This window comes from Hemitrygon akajei, chromosome 9 (genome assembly GCF_048418815.1).
Source record: "Hemitrygon akajei chromosome 9, sHemAka1.3, whole genome shotgun sequence".
Lineage (NCBI taxonomy): Eukaryota > Metazoa > Chordata > Chondrichthyes > Myliobatiformes > Dasyatidae > Hemitrygon > Hemitrygon akajei.
Genome location: NC_133132.1, coordinates 70,521,976 through 70,541,241, shown reverse-complemented (window position 1 = coordinate 70,541,241; position 19,266 = coordinate 70,521,976). Strand labels below are relative to the sequence as shown.

Here is a 19,266-nt window from a genome sequence, read left to right as displayed (position 1 = left end):
ACCCACATTTCCCTTAGTTACCACTTGGGTTAACTTGAGCACCAGTACCACCCTGACCATGTCTCCCTGTGCAGTGACAGGTAAGTTTGGCTGGACCAGGAAGGAATACTTAGAGCTTCAGATTTACGCCATTCCTGGATCTTTTTTTTTCAACTGCTATGCCAAATCCTTCAGAGATTTACCTACAGATTTCAAGTTGCAAAACTTCCAGCTGGATCCACAGCCTCTTGCGGAGGGAACCACGGATCTTCAGTGTGTGTAGTGTTTCCTGATATCACTCATAAATGGCTTGGCTCTCATGAATGTCAGACTTGCTTGCCCAGAAATCCCCCTTCCTGAAGGGTGCTTCACTATTCTCTTGAAAAGGAAGAGGCACAGAGGCTGCAGGCTGTGCTGGGATTGGTGTAAAAGGGTGCATAACAGTTGGCATGAATGTAGTAGGCTGAAGGCCTGTTTGCATGTGGTACGAGTCTGTGAACGAGTGTTGACCAATGAGAAAGGGATGCTTGTCTCCTGTCTGTGAACATTCTAATCCTCGATATTCTATTTAACTATTTCAGGGACACAGCTTTTATTTCCCTCTACACAGATACTGTTGCAGAGTTAAGATTTGGTATATTCTTTTATTCCTTCCATGGTGTCACAACTTTGGCCCACCATCAAACACTTTTTAATGCTAACCCTACCCTAACCCATTGATTTCCTCACTTTCCTGTCGACTCCACGCAGATTTTGCAACTGCTTGTACAGGATGCTGGTGAGGCCACATAAGGATTACTGCGTTCAGTTTTGGTCGTCCTGTTACATGAAAGGTACGATTACACTGGAAAGTGTGCAGAAAAGATTTATGAGCACATTGCCAGAACTTGACAGTTGGATAGACTAGGTGTTTATTCCTTGCAGTATAGAAAACTGAGAGGTGATCTTGTATATAAAATAGTGAAGGCATGGACACACTTAGTCTTTTCCCCAGGGTTGGGAATCAAGAACTGGAAGGCATAACGTTTGAGCTGAGGGAAAAGCTTTAAAAGAGATCTGAGAGGCGATGTCTTCATGAAGAAGCTGGTGGCTTTATGGAATGAGCTGCCAGAGGAAGTGGTTGAGGTGGGTGCAATAACATCAGCTGGACAGCTTCTGGGTCAAATGCTGGCAAATGGGACTAGTTCAGTTGGACATCTTGGTCAGCATGGACCAGCTAGACCAAAGGGCTTGTTTTCATGCTGTGTAATTCTGTAACTCCATAAACCAGGGGAAATTTACAGCAACCCATTGTTCGGATAGGGGAGGAAATCAAAGCACCCGGGGAACCCGTATAGTCATAGGTAGAATGTGCAAATTCCACACAATGCTGGAAGTTTGGATCAAACCTGGCTCTGAAGCTGCTGCATCTGTCTCCAGTTGCTGGTACTTGCAGTGATGGCAATCTCAAGTCTCACCCTATCACAGATATTCTCTCTGCTTCTCCCCCTCCCTCCAGTACTTATGAAAGGGCTGTAATAGGCAATACTGTGATTCTCTCATCATAAATACTATCATTGTCACTAAGAAAGGAAACAGGCTTTTCAGCACAGTTGGTGGATGTTGACAAAGATTCCCAACTGAGTTAGTCACATTTGCCTGCATTTGGCCAATATTCCTCTAAAGCTCTCCTATCCATGTACCTGTTCAAGTGCTCTTATTGGTAATGTATCTTACTCAGCCACTTCTTCATTCTATATACTAACCACTCTCTGGGTGAAAAAGTTGCTCTTCAGATTCCTATTCAATCTTTTACCTCTCAATTTAAACCTATGCCATTTAGTTCATGATTTCCCAACCCTGGGGGAAAGACTGTATGCATTCACCCTATCTATCCCCCTCATAAATGTATACATCTCATTCACAGAAATGTCAATGAAAGATACCCCTACCTGCTCAAGCTCTATAAACTCAATCCTAAAGCACCACCTTTGTAAAGGTACCTTTCCTATGGCAGAGTGACCAACACTGAACAGTTATTAACTTCATAACTCAGTCCCTTAAGTTCTGGCAACATTTTTTGCTCAGTATTTCCAGCTTAGTTGCATCTGTCCTGTAACAGTGTGACTATAACTGAACACAATATTCTAAATGTGCCCTCGCCATATTCTGTACAACTGCAGCATTCCAACTTCTAGATACTGACTGATTGTGATCAGTGTACCAAAAGTCGCTGTCTTCACCCTGTCTACCCAACACCACTGTCAGGGAACTATGTACGTGCACTCTTAGACTCTTCTGTTCTACAACCATTTGTGTCCTTATGCTCCAACTAATGGGGCAGGAGCCATCAGCAGGCACCCTGGAACACTGCCAGCCTCTGCGCATCCTTACCAAGGTCCGGACAGCACACCCGAGACAGATGGAGAAGGTGGCGGAGTGGCATTGGTATCTTTTGAGTACGCTGTCATGTTGGTGGCTGGCGCTGGGGATAAGATATTAACGTTGCACAATGTGGCATCATCAGAGTCAACTGGAGAAACAGATTGTGTAATCAGTAACAGATTGCGAACCTCAGCTGCACACATACACAGACCACCTCCACATCATAGAGAGGTGGAGGTCCCAAAAAAACATTTGTATCACTATTTTCTGTAACATGAGGCACATTGTCTATGCATGAACAGTGGAAAACATTTGCATACAAACTCCGGGAGGGCAAAATTTTATTCTGTATCTCAGCTTGTTTGATAGACTTCTGTCAATTCCATAAGGGTAAATTTCTGTTACCCTAGCAGAATATATTTGGGTAACGGAACATAAATTGGGGGTCAACTGTATACCATCACCAACTCTTCCCAGCCACTGAAACCCCTTCCATAGCCCATGGTTGCAGACCCCCATTATGGACTTCCCCACCCTCTCAATCCCCTCCCACAGGTCACAAACATTCTTCCCCCATCACCGACTTTGCATACCATCTAAATCCCCTCCCACAGATCAGACATCCTTCCCCCTTCACTGACTACCCACAAATACTTCCCACTCTCGGAATTTCCTCTCCCATCACTGACTTTCCCCCCTCTCACAGATCATGGACACTATCCCTGATCACCAACTCTCCCTACCCACTGAATCCCCTCCCACAGCCCATGAACACTCTCGCCCATCATTGAATCCCTTTCCACAGACCACAGAAACTTTTCCCACCTACTGAATGTCCTGAATCTACAGACATTCTCTTTTTCCCACATTGTCTTCACCGATTAGATCCCCCTCCCACAACCCTCCATAGAGTTCTACAGAATGCAAACAAGCTCTTTGTCCCAAATGGTCCATGCTGACCAATATGCTCATCTAAGTTAGTCCCATTTCCCCAACTGGGGTCCATGAACCCCTTGCTTAATGGTATTGGTCTTTTGCATATAAAGGCTGGGAACCTCTTCTATCAATGTATCAAGATAAATGAGTTTTAAATGCTGTTCCTCTGCTAGCTCATTCCATATATTGACCACCTTATAGATGAAAAAGGTGCCTCTCATGTCCCTACTCAATCTCCTTGAATCTATGACCTCTAGTTCTTGATTCCCCACCCTGTCAATACCCCCTCATGATTTTATATACTGTACTTCTATAAGGTCATGTTTCAGTACCCCACATTCCCGCGAATACTGGGCACTGATTCAACCTAACTCTTGCATAGTGCTCCCTCTCCCTGCCTCCAAGAGGCAGTGCACACAAAGAAACTGGCACTGGACACTACTAACTGCAAACTTCAGCTCACCCAGGGAGCTCGAGACTTGGCAACTGTGGCTTGAGTTTGACTCTTCACATCTTGGTACTGGCAAGTATTACATGGTGAAAAGCGATGTACCTACCTGAGGCTGACAGCGACTGTTCCACAATGCCTACTTTCACCACCTGTGGAATTACAGGCAACATTAAAGTTCAAAGTACAGTTAAAGTATGTACACATTATACAACCTTGAGATTTGTCTCCTTACATTGCCCAGTTATTAATGCAACTGGTAAATCAACAGGTTTAATATAGTCATCGCATGGAATTGGGTCAATAGTTTTAACATATTCAACAGGTTCAATATGGTCAATAAGTTTAGTAAACTTAATTAGTATAACATACATGGTGGACAATATGGTTAATGAGGTTAACACAGTTAGTGCAATAAATACAGCCACTGGGCAGATATATGTGGTCAATAGGCTTAATAGATTTACTGTTTAATAGGATCAATGACTGTGATACTGCTCCAATCAAAACAACTGCAGATGCTGGAAACCTGAAATACAAACAAAAAATGCTGGAAACATTCAGCAAACCAAGTGGCATCTGTGGAGAGAGAGAAAGAGTTAATGCTTCAGGTCGAAGACCCTTCATCAGAACTGAGAAGGAGCCAAAAGAAGCTTATTACGCTGCATGGAAGGTGGGGAGGGAGGGTGTCTCTGAAAGGGTAAACCGATGGTGAATGTAGGGATAAGCTGTAAACAAGGTTACCTGGTCAGTGAGGAAACAGGAGCAAATAGATGGTGAGTATGTAGATGGAAGAACATGAACAATCTGCTAGAGGAACTCAGCAGGTCGAGCAGCATCTATGGAGGAAAGGATGTCGACATTTTGGGTTGAAATCCTGCATCAGGTCTGTGGTGATCTCTCTTGCCCAGCTCTCACTGAGTCTTCAATCTGAAACATTAACTCTACTTCTCTCACCACAGATGCTACCTGACCCGCTGACTCCTTTCAGCACCTGCTGATTTTCTTTCAGATCTTTAACCTCAGCAGTTCCCAGATTTTTGTGGGAAGGCAGATTGTTATCTGAAGAGTGATATTCATCTAAAGAGACCTGCATGTCCTGGTGCTCTAGTAATTGAAGGTAAGCAAACAGGTGCAGCAGATGGTTAAGAAGAGAAATACTATGCTTGAAAAAACCTATGCTATAGAAAGTGACCAGAGCAGCATTTCTACACTTGGGAAATATTAAAAAGGTGCATCAATTTCTGTCCTGTAATGATGCTGAAAAACTAATTTGCGCCTTTATATCAAATTGACCAGATTACTTCAATCTACTTTTTACTGGCAATCTATTGACAAACATCAACTCATTCACAGCGCTCCTGCTAGACCTTTAACTAAAACCAGGATGAAGAAGCATACTGTATCATTCACATTCTAACTACTCCACATTGGCTTCCTGTATCTTTTAGAATTGATTTTAAAGTTCTCTTACTTGTTTTTAAAAATTTCAGTGGTCTGGGACCAGAATACATCACTGAGTTACTTTTGCTTTATAAACCTGTTCAAACCCTCAGGTCTTCTTCCACTGGTCCCTTAGATTTAAACAATCTCTCACAAATGATGATTGGCAGGACAGTATTTTTGATCCATGCTCCTGAACTGTGGAACTCAAAATCTAAAACTATAAATTAAAACTATCAGGGATGCACATTCAGTTGATACTTCTAAATGCCAGTGCAAAACCTATTTATTCAAGCAACACACACACAAAATTCAACCTTGCTTTTAAGTAACATGTTTTTGTCTTTTTTCTTGTTTGCACTTTATTCATTTATACAGCACTTTGAACTATTGCTTGTATGAAAAATGCTCTATGGATAAATCATTATTACAGTATTTTTTTCTCTCACCTCAAGCTGGTAAAACCTGAGGTATGGCCAAAGCCAAGCACACTTGTTTCTCAATTGCTAGGAACTTTCAGATTATTCTAGTAGTGTTTAGTATTGTGGCTGTTTGGAGACTTACATAAATATTGTCCTGTAAGTTCAATTGTTTAATGTTATTGTGTAATAACTTCCAGATGATACCAATTGTAGCTATTGCTACTGGGACAACGTATACCCTGTTCATGTTCCAAAGTCTTTCAAATTCCTCTTCTAATTTAGCAAATTTCTGTTGTTTTTCACATATTAATTTCTATATCTTACGCATGTTTGGAATGGTTATATCTGTTAAGTTATTCTTGCTTGTTTATCCTGTAATATTACATTCAGACAGTTATTATGGATTGTTTGTAATAATTGATCGGTTGTAATATAATTTTTAGGGCTCTGTCTCTAAAACTGGATCAGTCCTCTATTTATAATAAGGTATGTTGTCTTTTATGAGTTTATACTTTACAGCATAATGTTTGTCATTTGATTGTGCCTGTGTAAGTAATCAGATTGAGTTAAACTGCTGCAGGATCCTGTAATGTGTAGGATTGTTTCTGGTTTCTCTTGGCATTTTCTGCATTTATTCTCTTGAAATTGTTGGTCTTTCATTATGTATTTTTGATTTTTTTTGTGTTAACCACCTAGCCCTGTATTGCCGCAAGGAATCCCTCTTTTTCTGGGAAGAGGACTCCAAATCTGAGCCAGACATTCAATGCTTTCTTGTTGAAATCCAGTCTGCTCAGATCATGGGGATGTCTTCCATGTTGGGTCATGCTCTTCCAATAGTTAACATTTTCTTCTGTAGTGATAATTTCTTCATTTTTCAGGGCTATGCTTTCATTTAAGTTTAGTGGTGTGTACTTCTTACCAGAATTCCTTAAGCTCGCATGGAGTGCTAAATCCTGTTTTTGTTGATTCTTAGAAGATATATCCTTAGAAGTTATATATGTTGTGTAAATATTTTGTTTGTTATTCCTCTTCCTCCTTCTGCCCTACATAGTGTTAGTCTAAGTGCATTTGAGTGTACATAGTGTGTTCTAAATTTTTATACGTTTTCCAGACTAAGATATTATGCCAAAAGAATATGTTAATATGGGTACAGTGAAAGTATTTATTGCCTTTGTTATATTTTTTACTATTGTGCTGTTTGACAGATTTTCTTAAGCCTTGAAGTAAATTCTGTTGAAAGTTTTCCCTTTATTGCACTATGGTCCATTTCCTTTGCTTGTTGATATCCCAGATACTTACATGTTTCATGTTCATCCACCAGTTGTATTGTATCCTGCTGCTTTGTTTTTTATTCTACTAGCTCTATTGCATATTTCTTTATGTTTAATGATCTGCACTTATCTTGTCCAAAGTTCATGTTTATATCTTTAGAAAATAGTTCTACTATTTGAAACAATTACATTAGTGTTACTGATGAAGGAGTGTATAATTTCAAATCGTCTATATATGGAAGGTGTTTCAGGTATAATTCATTTTGTTATCTCTGATTCGAAACCCTATTTTCATCCAGTTCAGAGTGGGTTTAAAGGTAGACAAAATCACATTGGGTTTAGAGAGATGCCCTGGAAAATGCCTTGGTTTATTTAGATAATGGTGGTTGTTCATAGGGTGATTATAATATGCCAAAGCTTCATCTGATGTTGAAGGAATTGCACAAATATTGGGTGTAATTTATATATATTAAGAGCTTCTATTAACCATGAGCGTGGCACAGAATCAAATGCTTTTTGGTAGTCAACTTAACAACATGAAAGATTTCTCCTTTTCCCCTGGGTTCAATTTAGAATTGCAGAATCCATTATTATTACATCTTTTCATACCCTTAAGGCATCCCTTCTGCTCTTCTGTCAGTATTTTGTGGCTATCTAAGTAAATGGTGTTCAGTTGTGAGATGCACAGCATTAGAATTTCATTTATAGCTTATTATCATTATTATTCTGACAGAACTGACAAGATTAGATTGCAGGAAGGATGTTCCTGGTGATACAGGAATCCAGGACTGGGGGTCCAAGTCTAAATGATAGGGGGAAGCCACAGAGGACTGAGATGAGGAGAAATGTCGAATGTGGAATTCTCCACCACAAAAAGCAGATGTCACTAAAACACTAAATATATTCAGTGCGTTAGAGTTTGTTCAGAGTGTGAGGTCAGAGAGATGTGGGGTGAAGGCAGGAACACGGTGTGGAATTTAGATGGGCAGCTACAATCCTGATGGTGGGATATGCGTAAGGGGATGAACGGCCTACTCCTGCTACTGTCTGTCAACTTTTATCTCACCAAGATCTAATTAGGGCACAGAAGTCCAACCAGGCTGAGTCTATAAGGCGCCTTGAGAACAACCTATGGTCCTGTACACCTGTTCATTACTGGACAGCACATGAAAGGGATACTGCTCCTTCCGTCCTGCCTGGGACAGTTCAGATATGGTGTCCAGTGAGATTGCAACTCCTGGTCATATATTGCAATTGCTTCACTCAGCCTCTTGCCCCTAACAGGAACAGCTGTGCACGCAGGGTATTTCCAAAGGTAAGCAGCACACCATGGGCTACACCAGGCCATTGGTAATGGGAGTGGCAGGGGCTCAGGATCTTCACAGGAGGAAACAGAATCCTGTAGAAGAGACTAAACCTTTCCAGATACCACAGAATAACGGGGACGAAGTTAAGTCTGCAAATAGGACTGACAACAGAGCCAGAAATACTTACACCAACAAAAGGGATGAATTTCTGGCACGAATCCTCATCAGGGCTGCAGTGAGAGAAGACAAGCAGAATTATTTACAGTGTGAGGCACACACACACACACACACAAACATACCATCACTCCTACACAGAGCCACATCCATATAAAGACAATTAGACAGACAATCATTGGTAAGCTCTCCACGCCAACAAGATGGTCCCAGATCAATCTGCACACTACCACTGACAACCAAACACATTTGCATCACAAACACAGCACCTCCCCAAGATAATGCAATACCTATCAATTTCAGATTACTCCCAACAAACTCATCTCAAGGAAATTACAATGACAGAGCCTGGGTTAAAAAAGATCAGACCGTCACATCTCCTTGATAACATTTCAAACCACCCTATGCAAAATAATCTCAGAACCATACACACATTCAATAAACCTCACATCTTCACAAATTCCTGAAAGCAATCTCAAATTAGTCTGAAACAATGTCAGACTAATGTTAAGGCAGTTCCTGGAGATAAACATTCTGAAATATTTTCAATCAACATATTCCCATGAAATAATCTCAAATCAACTCTCCCTGCTGAAATACTCTTAGAACAAACTTCTGAATTAATTTATTTTTTGTCTGGCATTCTGGTGGTACCTTAAGAGGAACTTATCCTGAATGGTTTGTGCTCCAAGTGAAGCAAGGATTTGAGGGGGTGGAAGTCAATCACAGTCAGCCTAAGGACATTGCTATATGGTAGTGCAAGACGTTCTATTTTCACATTGAGGATCCTGGAGCAACAGATTCCTAGGTAAGTGGGAGTGTGAAGGAGATTTGAAGGGTGCAGGACTGGATGGCATGTATATCTTGGGTATCACAACAATAGTGAGTACAGATGAAGCTGCGGTCACCACCTCCCAACAGCAGGTAGTATCCTGTGCTCCTACATACAGGTTGGAGTTGCACTTGACTAGTTTATTAAGGTTAACTACAGCCCATGCAACATTTGATAACAAGGCTGAGAGTCTGCATAAGAATGTGTAGGTATGCTGATCTGTCTGAGTGCAACATAGAAGTGTGTTTGTGTGTATGTGCACGTGAGGGCCTGACTGTGAAAATGTATGTTAAACAATGTGTACACCTGTGCACGCAGGAGAACAGGTATATATTCAAGATTATTTAATGTTATTTCCTGTGCATGTGAAGAAGAATGTGTGTGTTCATAAGAGGTTGTAAATGAGAATATTGTTATGCAACAGTGTGTGATACAGTATGAAAGCTTGTGGATATGAGGGTGTACATGTGGAGCTGTGTTTAGGAGTGAGTTCATGTGCAAGTATATGAATATGAGCGTGTGTGTGAAAGTAAGTGTTTACGAGTGACAAATACTGTGCTTTTGGACAGGAAATCTCGAATAAAAGCTGTTGCTTACAGAATGATGCCCCAATATTGTCAGCAATGTGGTTCTGAGACAGGGCAGGGAAGGATGTGACCACAATTCTGTGTCAATTCTAATCTAATCACTTCTACTACTAACAAGCTACTCTGTACTGCAGGTGCTCATGTATACACACTTGCAAATAGACACCACACACATACAGGTGTGCAGACACACATGCTGTCTCACACTCACACACAGACTGATTCCCCCCTACACACACACGCGCATGCACACAATGGTCAGGTACAAATGTCACACGAGGCCAGCCAGCAAACATAGTTTTGTATTTGACTCATTGAATTGTCTGATGAAGAAACAGAGAAGGTTGATGAAGGGGATAGAGTAGATGTTTCATACATACATTTTCATACTTAGTTTAACAAAGAGATGGGGAAATGGTGGATAGACACAGCACCGTTGTGAAGTGTGTGCGGGGACAGAGGACTGGGGATGGGATTTCATGGATGTAGATGTTTGAATGTGGCAGGTCTCATTGAGAGAGGAATTGAAAGGTATATGGCATCTTGGCCTTCATAAGTGGAGGCACTGAGTATAGAGAGGGGACATTGTGTTGAACTTGTATGGGGCTTGGATTAGCCTACAACCAGAGAAACAGGTCTGATCTCCGCACTAAGGGAGACCACCAGCTCACTGTGCAAGGAGGGTGCACTGGTTTAGGGCTTCAGGTAAGAGGTACAGTGGAGGAAGGGACTGTGAGAAAGAACTTTTCCACGAGTGTTAATGCTGGAAGCTTACTGTCTAAACAGATTTGGAAGTTGGGGAGGGGTATTGTGGGGAGGGACACCATCAAAAATTGTAAAAGGAAACTGGATCAGTTTGTGGGGTAATAGTTGTGCAGGGCTGTAGAGAAAGGAGCTGTCAGAGAGCCAGCATGGACTCAACAGGCTAAATTACCTCCTGTGCTAGAAACTATAAGGATGTTGCCTGTATTAGAGGGTATAAGCTATAAGAAAGGGAGACCTGATGGAAGTTTATAAAACTATGAAAGGTATAGATAGGGTAGACAGTCAGAGCCTTTATCGGGGTAGACAGTTGAATAATAGAGGACACACATTTAAGGTGAGAAGGGTAAAATTCAATGGAAATTTCTGGGTCAATTTTTTTCACACAAAGACTGATGGGTGCCTGGAATGTGCTGCCAGGGTGGACAGGAAAATGTGGTGGAGGCAGATGTAATAGAGGTGATTAAGAGGCAGTTAGATAATCATAAGAATGTGCAGGGAATGGAGGGATATGGACCAAGTGCAGGCACAGAAGGGATTACTTTAGTTTAGTATCATGTTCAGTTCAAACACAGAGTGTTGAAGGATCTATTTCTGTGCTGTGCTGTTCTATGTTCTGACTCCTGTGGCCAAGACAACAAAGTACATTCACATATACAATCACAGACATACAGAGGCTGTCTGTCTTGTGTGCTCACACACAGCTGCAAAGACTCGTACACCCATAGACTTACACAAACACACTCTTGCACAGAAGTCAGTGAAGATGCTGTATGCCTTCAAGGTGGACACATTTGCATCTTTCCCCATCTTCCTGCTAATGGCCTCCTGTGACAGGTTTTGAAATGATTGGAATGCTCGGGATGTTGTTTATGAGAGACCCCTGCACTAGTTCACTTCTCGAGATGGTGAATTGTGTGGACTTTACAGAAACAGTGTTGGTGGTGCATGTTGTAGGTTGTCTAGCTCTCTGAAACATTTAGGAAAGCAGGGATCTTGGCTGCTCTGTAGACCAGAGAATTTGTGCTGGAGCTGAGGTCTACAACTTCAAACACCTTTTTCCTCAGAAAGGAACCTGCAAAACTAGATCAGCTCCATGTCCCAGAATCCATTCAATAGGAGTAATATTGTGTCTGAACAGCCCTCTGTCCACTGTTATCAGCACCCGCAAAGAGACTCCCACCTTCTCTACCAGTAGACACCAGGACTGGCTGGATGGAACAGAGATGATCCAGGAGCACATTAAACACAAAAGCAATACTTTCCTGGATTGAAAACTCTTCCAAGCCTCAAGAAAAAAAAAAAGACTGCAGAGACTTGAAGGCTGAGACGCAGCAGAAATACGTCAACCTAAACTACATGTGATGGGAGGGAAAAGTGCAGGAAATTCAACAACCTGCTGACATCCATAACGTTCACAGATTCTTCAGTGTTTTAACACACCCAAGGCCCACCCTACTGGGAGCCTAAACTGGAGATGACCTTATGGAAGACAGAGTCTTATGAATTAGTGCCTACTGGAAGGAATACTCTGAGCCCTGACAAAGAATCTCTTTGTCAAATCCCACATATTAGCTTATCTGTGCAGATGCTGCCTGACCTGCTGAGTGCTTCTAGCATTTTCCGTTTATCAGATTTCCAGCATCTGCATTTTTTTGAATCACAAGAGATTCTGCAGATGCTGGAGTAGCACATACAGAATGCTGGAGGAACTCAGTAGGTCAGGCAGCATCTATGGAAAGGAATAAAGAGTTGATGGTTTGGGCTGAGACCTTCATCAGGAATCTTGTATGCGTTTAAAACATTTTTTTATACTGAGAGCTCAAACATGACTTTAGTCCACAGGTACCTATCTGATTCCTGACACGAAGTCTATCTCACACACTCACAGAGAATCTCATGCATATCCTCATTTCTATGTTAATGTAAAAATACCACACTCACCAAGATCACAGACTCATACAGAAAGATACAGGAAATGAATCAGAGGCACAGATAGACATGTAACTGGTGCATTATTACAAAATCACAAACAAGCACATTCATCTAAACACACATTCACTACAGGTCAGACACTAGATGTGGACTCTTATAATTACATCACACACACACACACACACACACACACACACACACACACACACACACACACACACACACACACACACACACACACACACACACACACACACACACACACACACACACACACACACACACACACACACACACACAGACAGGGACCCAGTGAAAACTTCACAATATGCATTTCACAGCATTAGGCAGCAAGGTTGTTTGTTCCAAGGCAGGTTATTAAAATGAGAAACACGAGTGTGAAAACAAGAGAGTATGCTTGACAAGGACAAGGCAGATGTTGGAACACAAAGCAGATACCTGATATAAAAATCAAAATACAGGCTCCTTTTCCTTGATGCACAAAAAATTAAAAACATAGTGTAAACATTACCTGAGAATAGAAATGATAAGAAGACTGAATGTCTTAAAGTCCAACATAAATTCCCATCTGTTATAAAACATTGCCTGTGATATTCCAAATATACCCTTGGATTGTGGGTCTAGCAGAAGGTCCAGGAACACCCTGCTCTTGGGAATATCAGAGTACGTCACACAGCAGCTCTTTCCTCTGCGTTAAGGTTTTGTCAGGTCCTGATCAGTCCCATGCTGGGAGATGGGGAAAGTTAGTTATTCTGATCGACACTTTCAGATGATGTGATCATGCACTGGAGTTGTAATCAGCTGGTGTGATTACACAAACTCAAGACAGGGAACCATAGAAAATTCACCATTTTTCTCTCTGAAGGTAGAGAAACAGTAGGAAACCATGCCAATTCTAATCCGCTAACACTGAATCTTGTCTATATCAGAACTTGTGCTAGCACAAGCCAGAACTGTTTACTATTGATCTGTCCCAAGAATTAACCCATGTAACAAATACAGAATGATGCACTGTGATCAAATTCTCTCAGGCTATTCACAGGTGGCTCTCAGCACAGTTCACAGCTCCAAATAATTGCCAGATCACTACAATGTGTCCAGAATTGGCAAGGAATTTGAGCTGGTGAAATCCATTCCTTCAGCCAAATACACTTTTCACCAGCAATGTCACTGTCCACCCTGATCCATTCCTCACTGTCCCCCATCATCTATCACACCCCCACTCTCTACCACAATCCATCACTTAGTTTCCCTCTCCTTCTCCACCACCCCTTTCTCGCCCACCATAATCCACCCCAATTCATCTATCACTCTCCATCTGCCATGCTCCCCTTTGATCCATCCCTCATTTTCCACCCTCCCCTTACTTTCCATCATCTCCACTCCTTACTTCACATTCATCCCTCATTCTTTCACTCTTCCATCAAAGTCTATCCCTCAGTACTCTCACTCTCCCTCAACGTCCCAAAGAGAACCCCACTGTCCATCAATGACCATCCCTTTCCAAGCAGGCCCCTGGCCCACCGTTAGGTACTAATCCCTTTTACAAGCACTTGTCTGTAGCCTTCTATGTTGTCTAGGTGTTTCTGAAGCTGTGAGAGTCTCTCACTTCCACCAGGCCTCCGGCAGTGCACTCCAGATTCCAAACAGCTCTGGGAAAATCCATCTTAAACCTAATCCACACTTCTACTATGGGAAGATTTCTTACTATCTACGATCTCCATACCCCTCTATCAGGATCCTGCCCTCCACCTCTCCTTCCCCACGTCCTCTGCTCTGAGGAAAGGAAACCCAACCTCTCCGGTCTTTCCTCATAACCGAAACAGTCCGTCCCAAGCAACATCCTGATAAATCTCCTCCACAATCTTGTCACAACAATCAATATCATTCAGTAGCCTGTCTACCCTCCTTGCTCTTAACAGCGCCACTAATTTTCATGTCATCTGCAACTTAATCATATGTCTTACATTCATATTGAGTTTGCTGATCTATATAGCAAATAGTCAGGGTCTCAGTAATGATCCCTGTGCTACACCACTGGTCACAGGCTTCCAATCACAAAAACAACACTCCACCATTACTGTGCCTCCACCAGTTTTGGATCTAATTTGCCAGCTGATCTTTGATTCCATGGGTACTGTGCCAGAGTCCCATGTGGCTTTACTAAAGTCCACATAGCCTTCATAAATTGCCCTTGTCAATATACAGTGGATTCTGGTTAATTGGGACACATAGGCACCAGTACACTTTGGCCTAATTAACTTAAGTTTCATGGAAATAGTTAAAAAGGTATAAAATAGACAAACTACTATTTAACTGAGTAACAATTATGTATTTAAATGAAATACAGAATAAATTAAACACTACCAAAACCATAGTACTATAAAACCGTGTATTAATTCCTAATAGTTATCGACAGAGGAATTCATTCCATGCTCTTTTGACGGACTGTAAATGAACAAAATCAGTGCAGAGAGTGGATGCCTTTAGTGCTTTCACAACTGCATCCTCCAAATCTTCATTTTCATTGTAACGTTTAAGATGATTGCCGATACCATCAAATTCTTCAGAGTCCTTAACTTGTTGAAGTAGGGAAATGTTTCATTTTCACTCTCAGTTGTTTCTGGAATCTCCAAGCTGAATTCTTGAAACCACAGTGAGCAAAACATTTCTGATTTGTCTTACTGTTTATTACTCGGCAACAACCAGTGACAAAAATCAGTTTTTTAACACAAACGTGCAAGTGATGATATTTAAAAACTGTTTGCTCTAAGCACAATATAGATTCTCACGGCCACTTGATGAGCATGTGACCGATGCTAGTTATAAATTGTTCAGCACAGTCTCCTGCCCCAATTAAGCAACATATTGTCCCAAATAAACGAAGGGAATCCCGGTTATTTTCTCAATTTGTTTCTATTCTTCAAGAGTTGTCCCAAATAAGCAGCTGCTTCAGTTAACCAATGACATAATAAGCTGGAACCCAATGTGTTCAGTTACTTCTCCAAAAAAACATAATTAAATTACTTAGGCACGATCTCCTACCAACCAATATGTGTTGTCTATTCCTGACAGATAAACAATTGACTGGAAGAACTTAGCAGGTCAAGCAGCATCTGCAGGGGATGAAAACAATTACTAATGCTTCCAGTGTCAGTAATCTTCTCTCTTTTTCATTATTCCTGATCAGACCCTGTCATTCCAAGATTGATCCTGTGCTTCAGAATATTTTTCCATTACATTTTGCTGTCTTCCAGTCCCCAATAGTCAGTGAAGAATTAAAAATATGTTTCAGGGCACACCAATCTCTTCTTGCCTCCCACACCAGCCTGGGATAGGTCTCATTAGGCCCTGGGGAATAATTCACCTTTATGCCTCCTGCTTTTTAATCTTAATGTGCACTTAAATTTCACTGCCTTAATGAAATCTCCAATTCTTTTTCCTTAGTGAATTCAGATAATAGCATTAATTTCAGACCTCACCTACACCGATGATATATCCTTCTGAACCTCCTCCGCACCATCTCAAAGCCTCAACGTCTTTCCTTTGGTTATATTTAAAACGGAGGTTGATAGGTTCTTGTTTAGTAAAGGCATCAAAGGTTATGGGGAGAGGGAAAGTAAATCAGCAATAATTGAAAGCACAGCATACTCAATGGGCTGAATGGCCCAATTCTTTCTCCTATGTCTTATAGCCTCATCTCCTTCTACCTGAGGCCACAAACTTATCAATCACCTCTGATGTGTTATTAACTGATGAGTTATTAACTTCAAACTTTCTGCATAATCACTCAAAGAGTTGAACTGCATGTGCATGTAACAAGAGCTGTATAACTCATCTCCTTCTACCTTGGGCCACGAACTTATCAATCAACTCTGCTGCAGACACTTTCTGGAGGTCTGAGATCCATATGTTCCATAACCACTGGACTAAGTGTGTAAATGTAGGAGGGGACTATGTTGAAAAATAAATGTGCTAGGTTTTCTAAAATTGACTCCTTTTACCTTAGGCCACAAGCTTATCAAACAACCCTCATATATTCTTGCTGTATTGTTTGATAACCCTCTACGCTGTACATCACCAGAACATCACCAGTGTTTGTGTCATCAGCAAAGCTGCTAATCCACCCACCTACACTTCCATCCAAGTCATTTATATGTATCACAAACAATGGAGGTCCCAGTACCAACCCCTGCAGAACACCACTGGTCACAGACCTTCAGACAGGATAATACCCTTCCACTGCTACCATTTGTCTTCTATAGCCAAGCCAATTCTGAATCCAAACTACCAAATCACCATAGATCCCATGCATCTTAATCTTATGGATCAGCTTACCATGAAGTACCTTGTCAAATGCCTTGGAAACTACATCCGCTGGCTCCACACACAGATTGCATTTTTGGTCCCTAAGGGGTCCCACTTTTTCATTGGTTACCCTCTAACTCTTAAAATGTAATAAGATAAATGCCTGTGTGTCCTGTGTATAGCATAGTAATGACATAACATAGAGACCTAAACTTCTGCATGTATGCACAGCATAAAAGTATGCATCACAGCCTTAGTGTTTCTAAAAGCTGAACAGGAGGTCACCTATTGCCCTAAGATGGCCTAATTTTAGCATTCCCCATGGGAAATTGATGATTGTTTCCAAATCTATTTTTGGAGTAGTAAGTATTTGGATGGGCATGACCCAAGTACTTCTGGTCTATCTGAACCACAAACAGAAAATGAAAATTTCTGCAGGAGACAAGCTACAACTTAATTAGATGAGAATATTCGGGAGAAAGGAGCAAGTCTGGTAAGAAAACAAAGAAGTGCTTCAGATATTATTACAGAGACCGATGGGCAATTTTTTTTGGATGCTCCAAAACTTTTCTTATTAATCTACTTTTTGCTAACATTCAAAGACGGAGCCTTTGCTGTGTGCTGCGTCTGCGAGGCTGGGTCGGGCGGCGCCGTGCAGGTCCATAGCGGGGGTATTTCCTTTTGCCGGCGGCATGAGAAGACGAGTCTGTTGGGACCCTGGGGACTTCTGGAAACTGTGTGGTGGTTTCTCTCGAACTAATAGTCTTTTGGCATCTTTGGACTACTTTTATTGTGCCCATGGTCTGTTTTTTTTTAATCAATTATGCTATTGTTTGCACTGTTGTAACTATGTGGTTTTGTGCAGGTCTTGTAGCTTTAGTTTTTGGTCTTGTTTGTCTGGTGGGATTGGAGCTCCTTTCCGGGGAACGCACTAGACGGTAGCGCGATATTAATACGCAGCAGCCTCTCCGGACTCTGGATTGGGGATTGCCAAACGTTATGTAGATTTTCTGGTGTAATCTGTTTTGTCATGTGTTTTTGTGATAACATTCTGGAGGAACATTGTCTCATTTTTTAACTGCATTGCATTTGTGGTTTCTAAATGACAATAAACAATCTGAATCTGAGATGGTGTTGGGGGGACCAGGTGAAACTTGGCGCTCCAAACCCTTTCCACTGACGGGCCATGTTTGTGTTGGGGGGACCAGGTGAAACTTGGTGCTCCAAACCCTTTCCACTGACGGGCCATGTTTGTGCATTGAGGAGTGGTTGGCCTGCACCTTCCTGAAGTCCACATTCATCTCTTTGGTCTCAAGTTGTTGTGCTCGCACCATACTACCTCCTCTCTATAAACCATCTCATCGTCGTCGTTGATGAGGCCAACCACTGTATTATCATCAATGAACTTGATGATTCGGTTTGAACTAGATCTAGCAGTGTGGTCATGTGGCAGCAGTGTGAACAGCAGTGGGCTGAGCATAAACACAAGTAAGTTCTGCAGACTGGAAATCCAAAGCAACACACACAACATGCTGGCAGAACTCAGCAAGTCAGGCAGCATCTACGGAAATGAATAAACAGTTGACGTTTCGGGCTAAGACCCTTCTTCAGGACTGGAAAGGAAAGGAGAAATGACAGAATAAAAAGGTAGGGGGAGGGGAAGGTGGACAGCTAGAAGGTGATAAGTGAAATCAGGTGGGTAGGAAAGCTGAAGGGCTGAAGAGGAAGGAATGTGATAGGAGAGGAGAGTGGACCACAGAGAAAGGGATAGAGAAGGGGACCCAAGGTAGGTGATTGGCAGGTGAAAAGAGGTAAGGGGCCAGAGTGGGAAGAAGAGGGAGAGGAAGGGAAACACTTTTTACCAGAAGGAGAAATCAATATTCATGCCATCAGGTAGGAGACCACCTTGCTGTATGCAGTCTCTTTATGGCAGAAGAGGCTATGAATCGACATGGCGGAATGGGAATTAAAATATTTAGCCACCGGTTAGTCTCACATGTGGCAGATGGTGTGAAGTTTTTTGATGAAGCTGTCCCCCAATTTATGACAGGGATAACCACAGCAGATTCATAGGTGAAGTGTTGCCTCACCTGGAAGGACTGTTTGGGGCACTGAATGGAGGTGAGGGAGGAGGTGAATGGGCAGGAGTGGCACTTAGGCCACTTGCAGGGATAAGTGCCAGGAGGAAGAATAGTGGAGAGGGATGAATGGACAAGAGAATCACGGGGGGATGATCCCTGCAGAGACCTGAGAAGCTAACAATATGTTTGGTGGTAGGATCCCTTTGGAAATGGCTGAAGTTGTGGTATTGGATATGGAGGCACATGGGGTGGTAAGGTAAGGACAGCCCTGGAGAGCGCCAGTGCTCAGCATGATGGAAATAGAGATACTTCTGCCAAAACGGACTGACTGTGGCCTTTCAGTCAGGATGTCCAGATCCAGTTACAGAGAAAAGGTGAGACCCAATAAGGTCAGTT

The 19,266-nt window shown here is 42.0% G+C and overlaps 1 protein-coding gene across 6 annotated transcripts in view; it reads right to left on the bottom strand.

Moving 5' to 3' along the window:
- LOC140733225 (phosphofurin acidic cluster sorting protein 1-like) overlaps positions 1 to 19,266 on the bottom strand; it is a 279,192-nt gene that overhangs the window by 4,796 nt on the left and 255,130 nt on the right. For 5 of the 6 annotated variants that reach the window (XM_073056265.1, XM_073056266.1, XM_073056268.1 and 2 more), the window contains 4 exons: positions 12,920 to 12,952; positions 8,358 to 8,400; positions 3,837 to 3,879; positions 2,353 to 2,491 (listed from right to left, as the gene is read on the bottom strand). In XM_073056265.1, coding sequence (XP_072912366.1) covers positions 2,353 to 2,491; positions 3,837 to 3,879; positions 8,358 to 8,400; positions 12,920 to 12,952 — 258 coding nt within the window. The remainder of the gene's footprint in view (positions 1 to 2,352; positions 2,492 to 3,836; positions 3,880 to 8,357; positions 8,401 to 12,919; positions 12,953 to 19,266) is intronic. The other variant, XM_073056267.1, reaches the window with a different exon arrangement.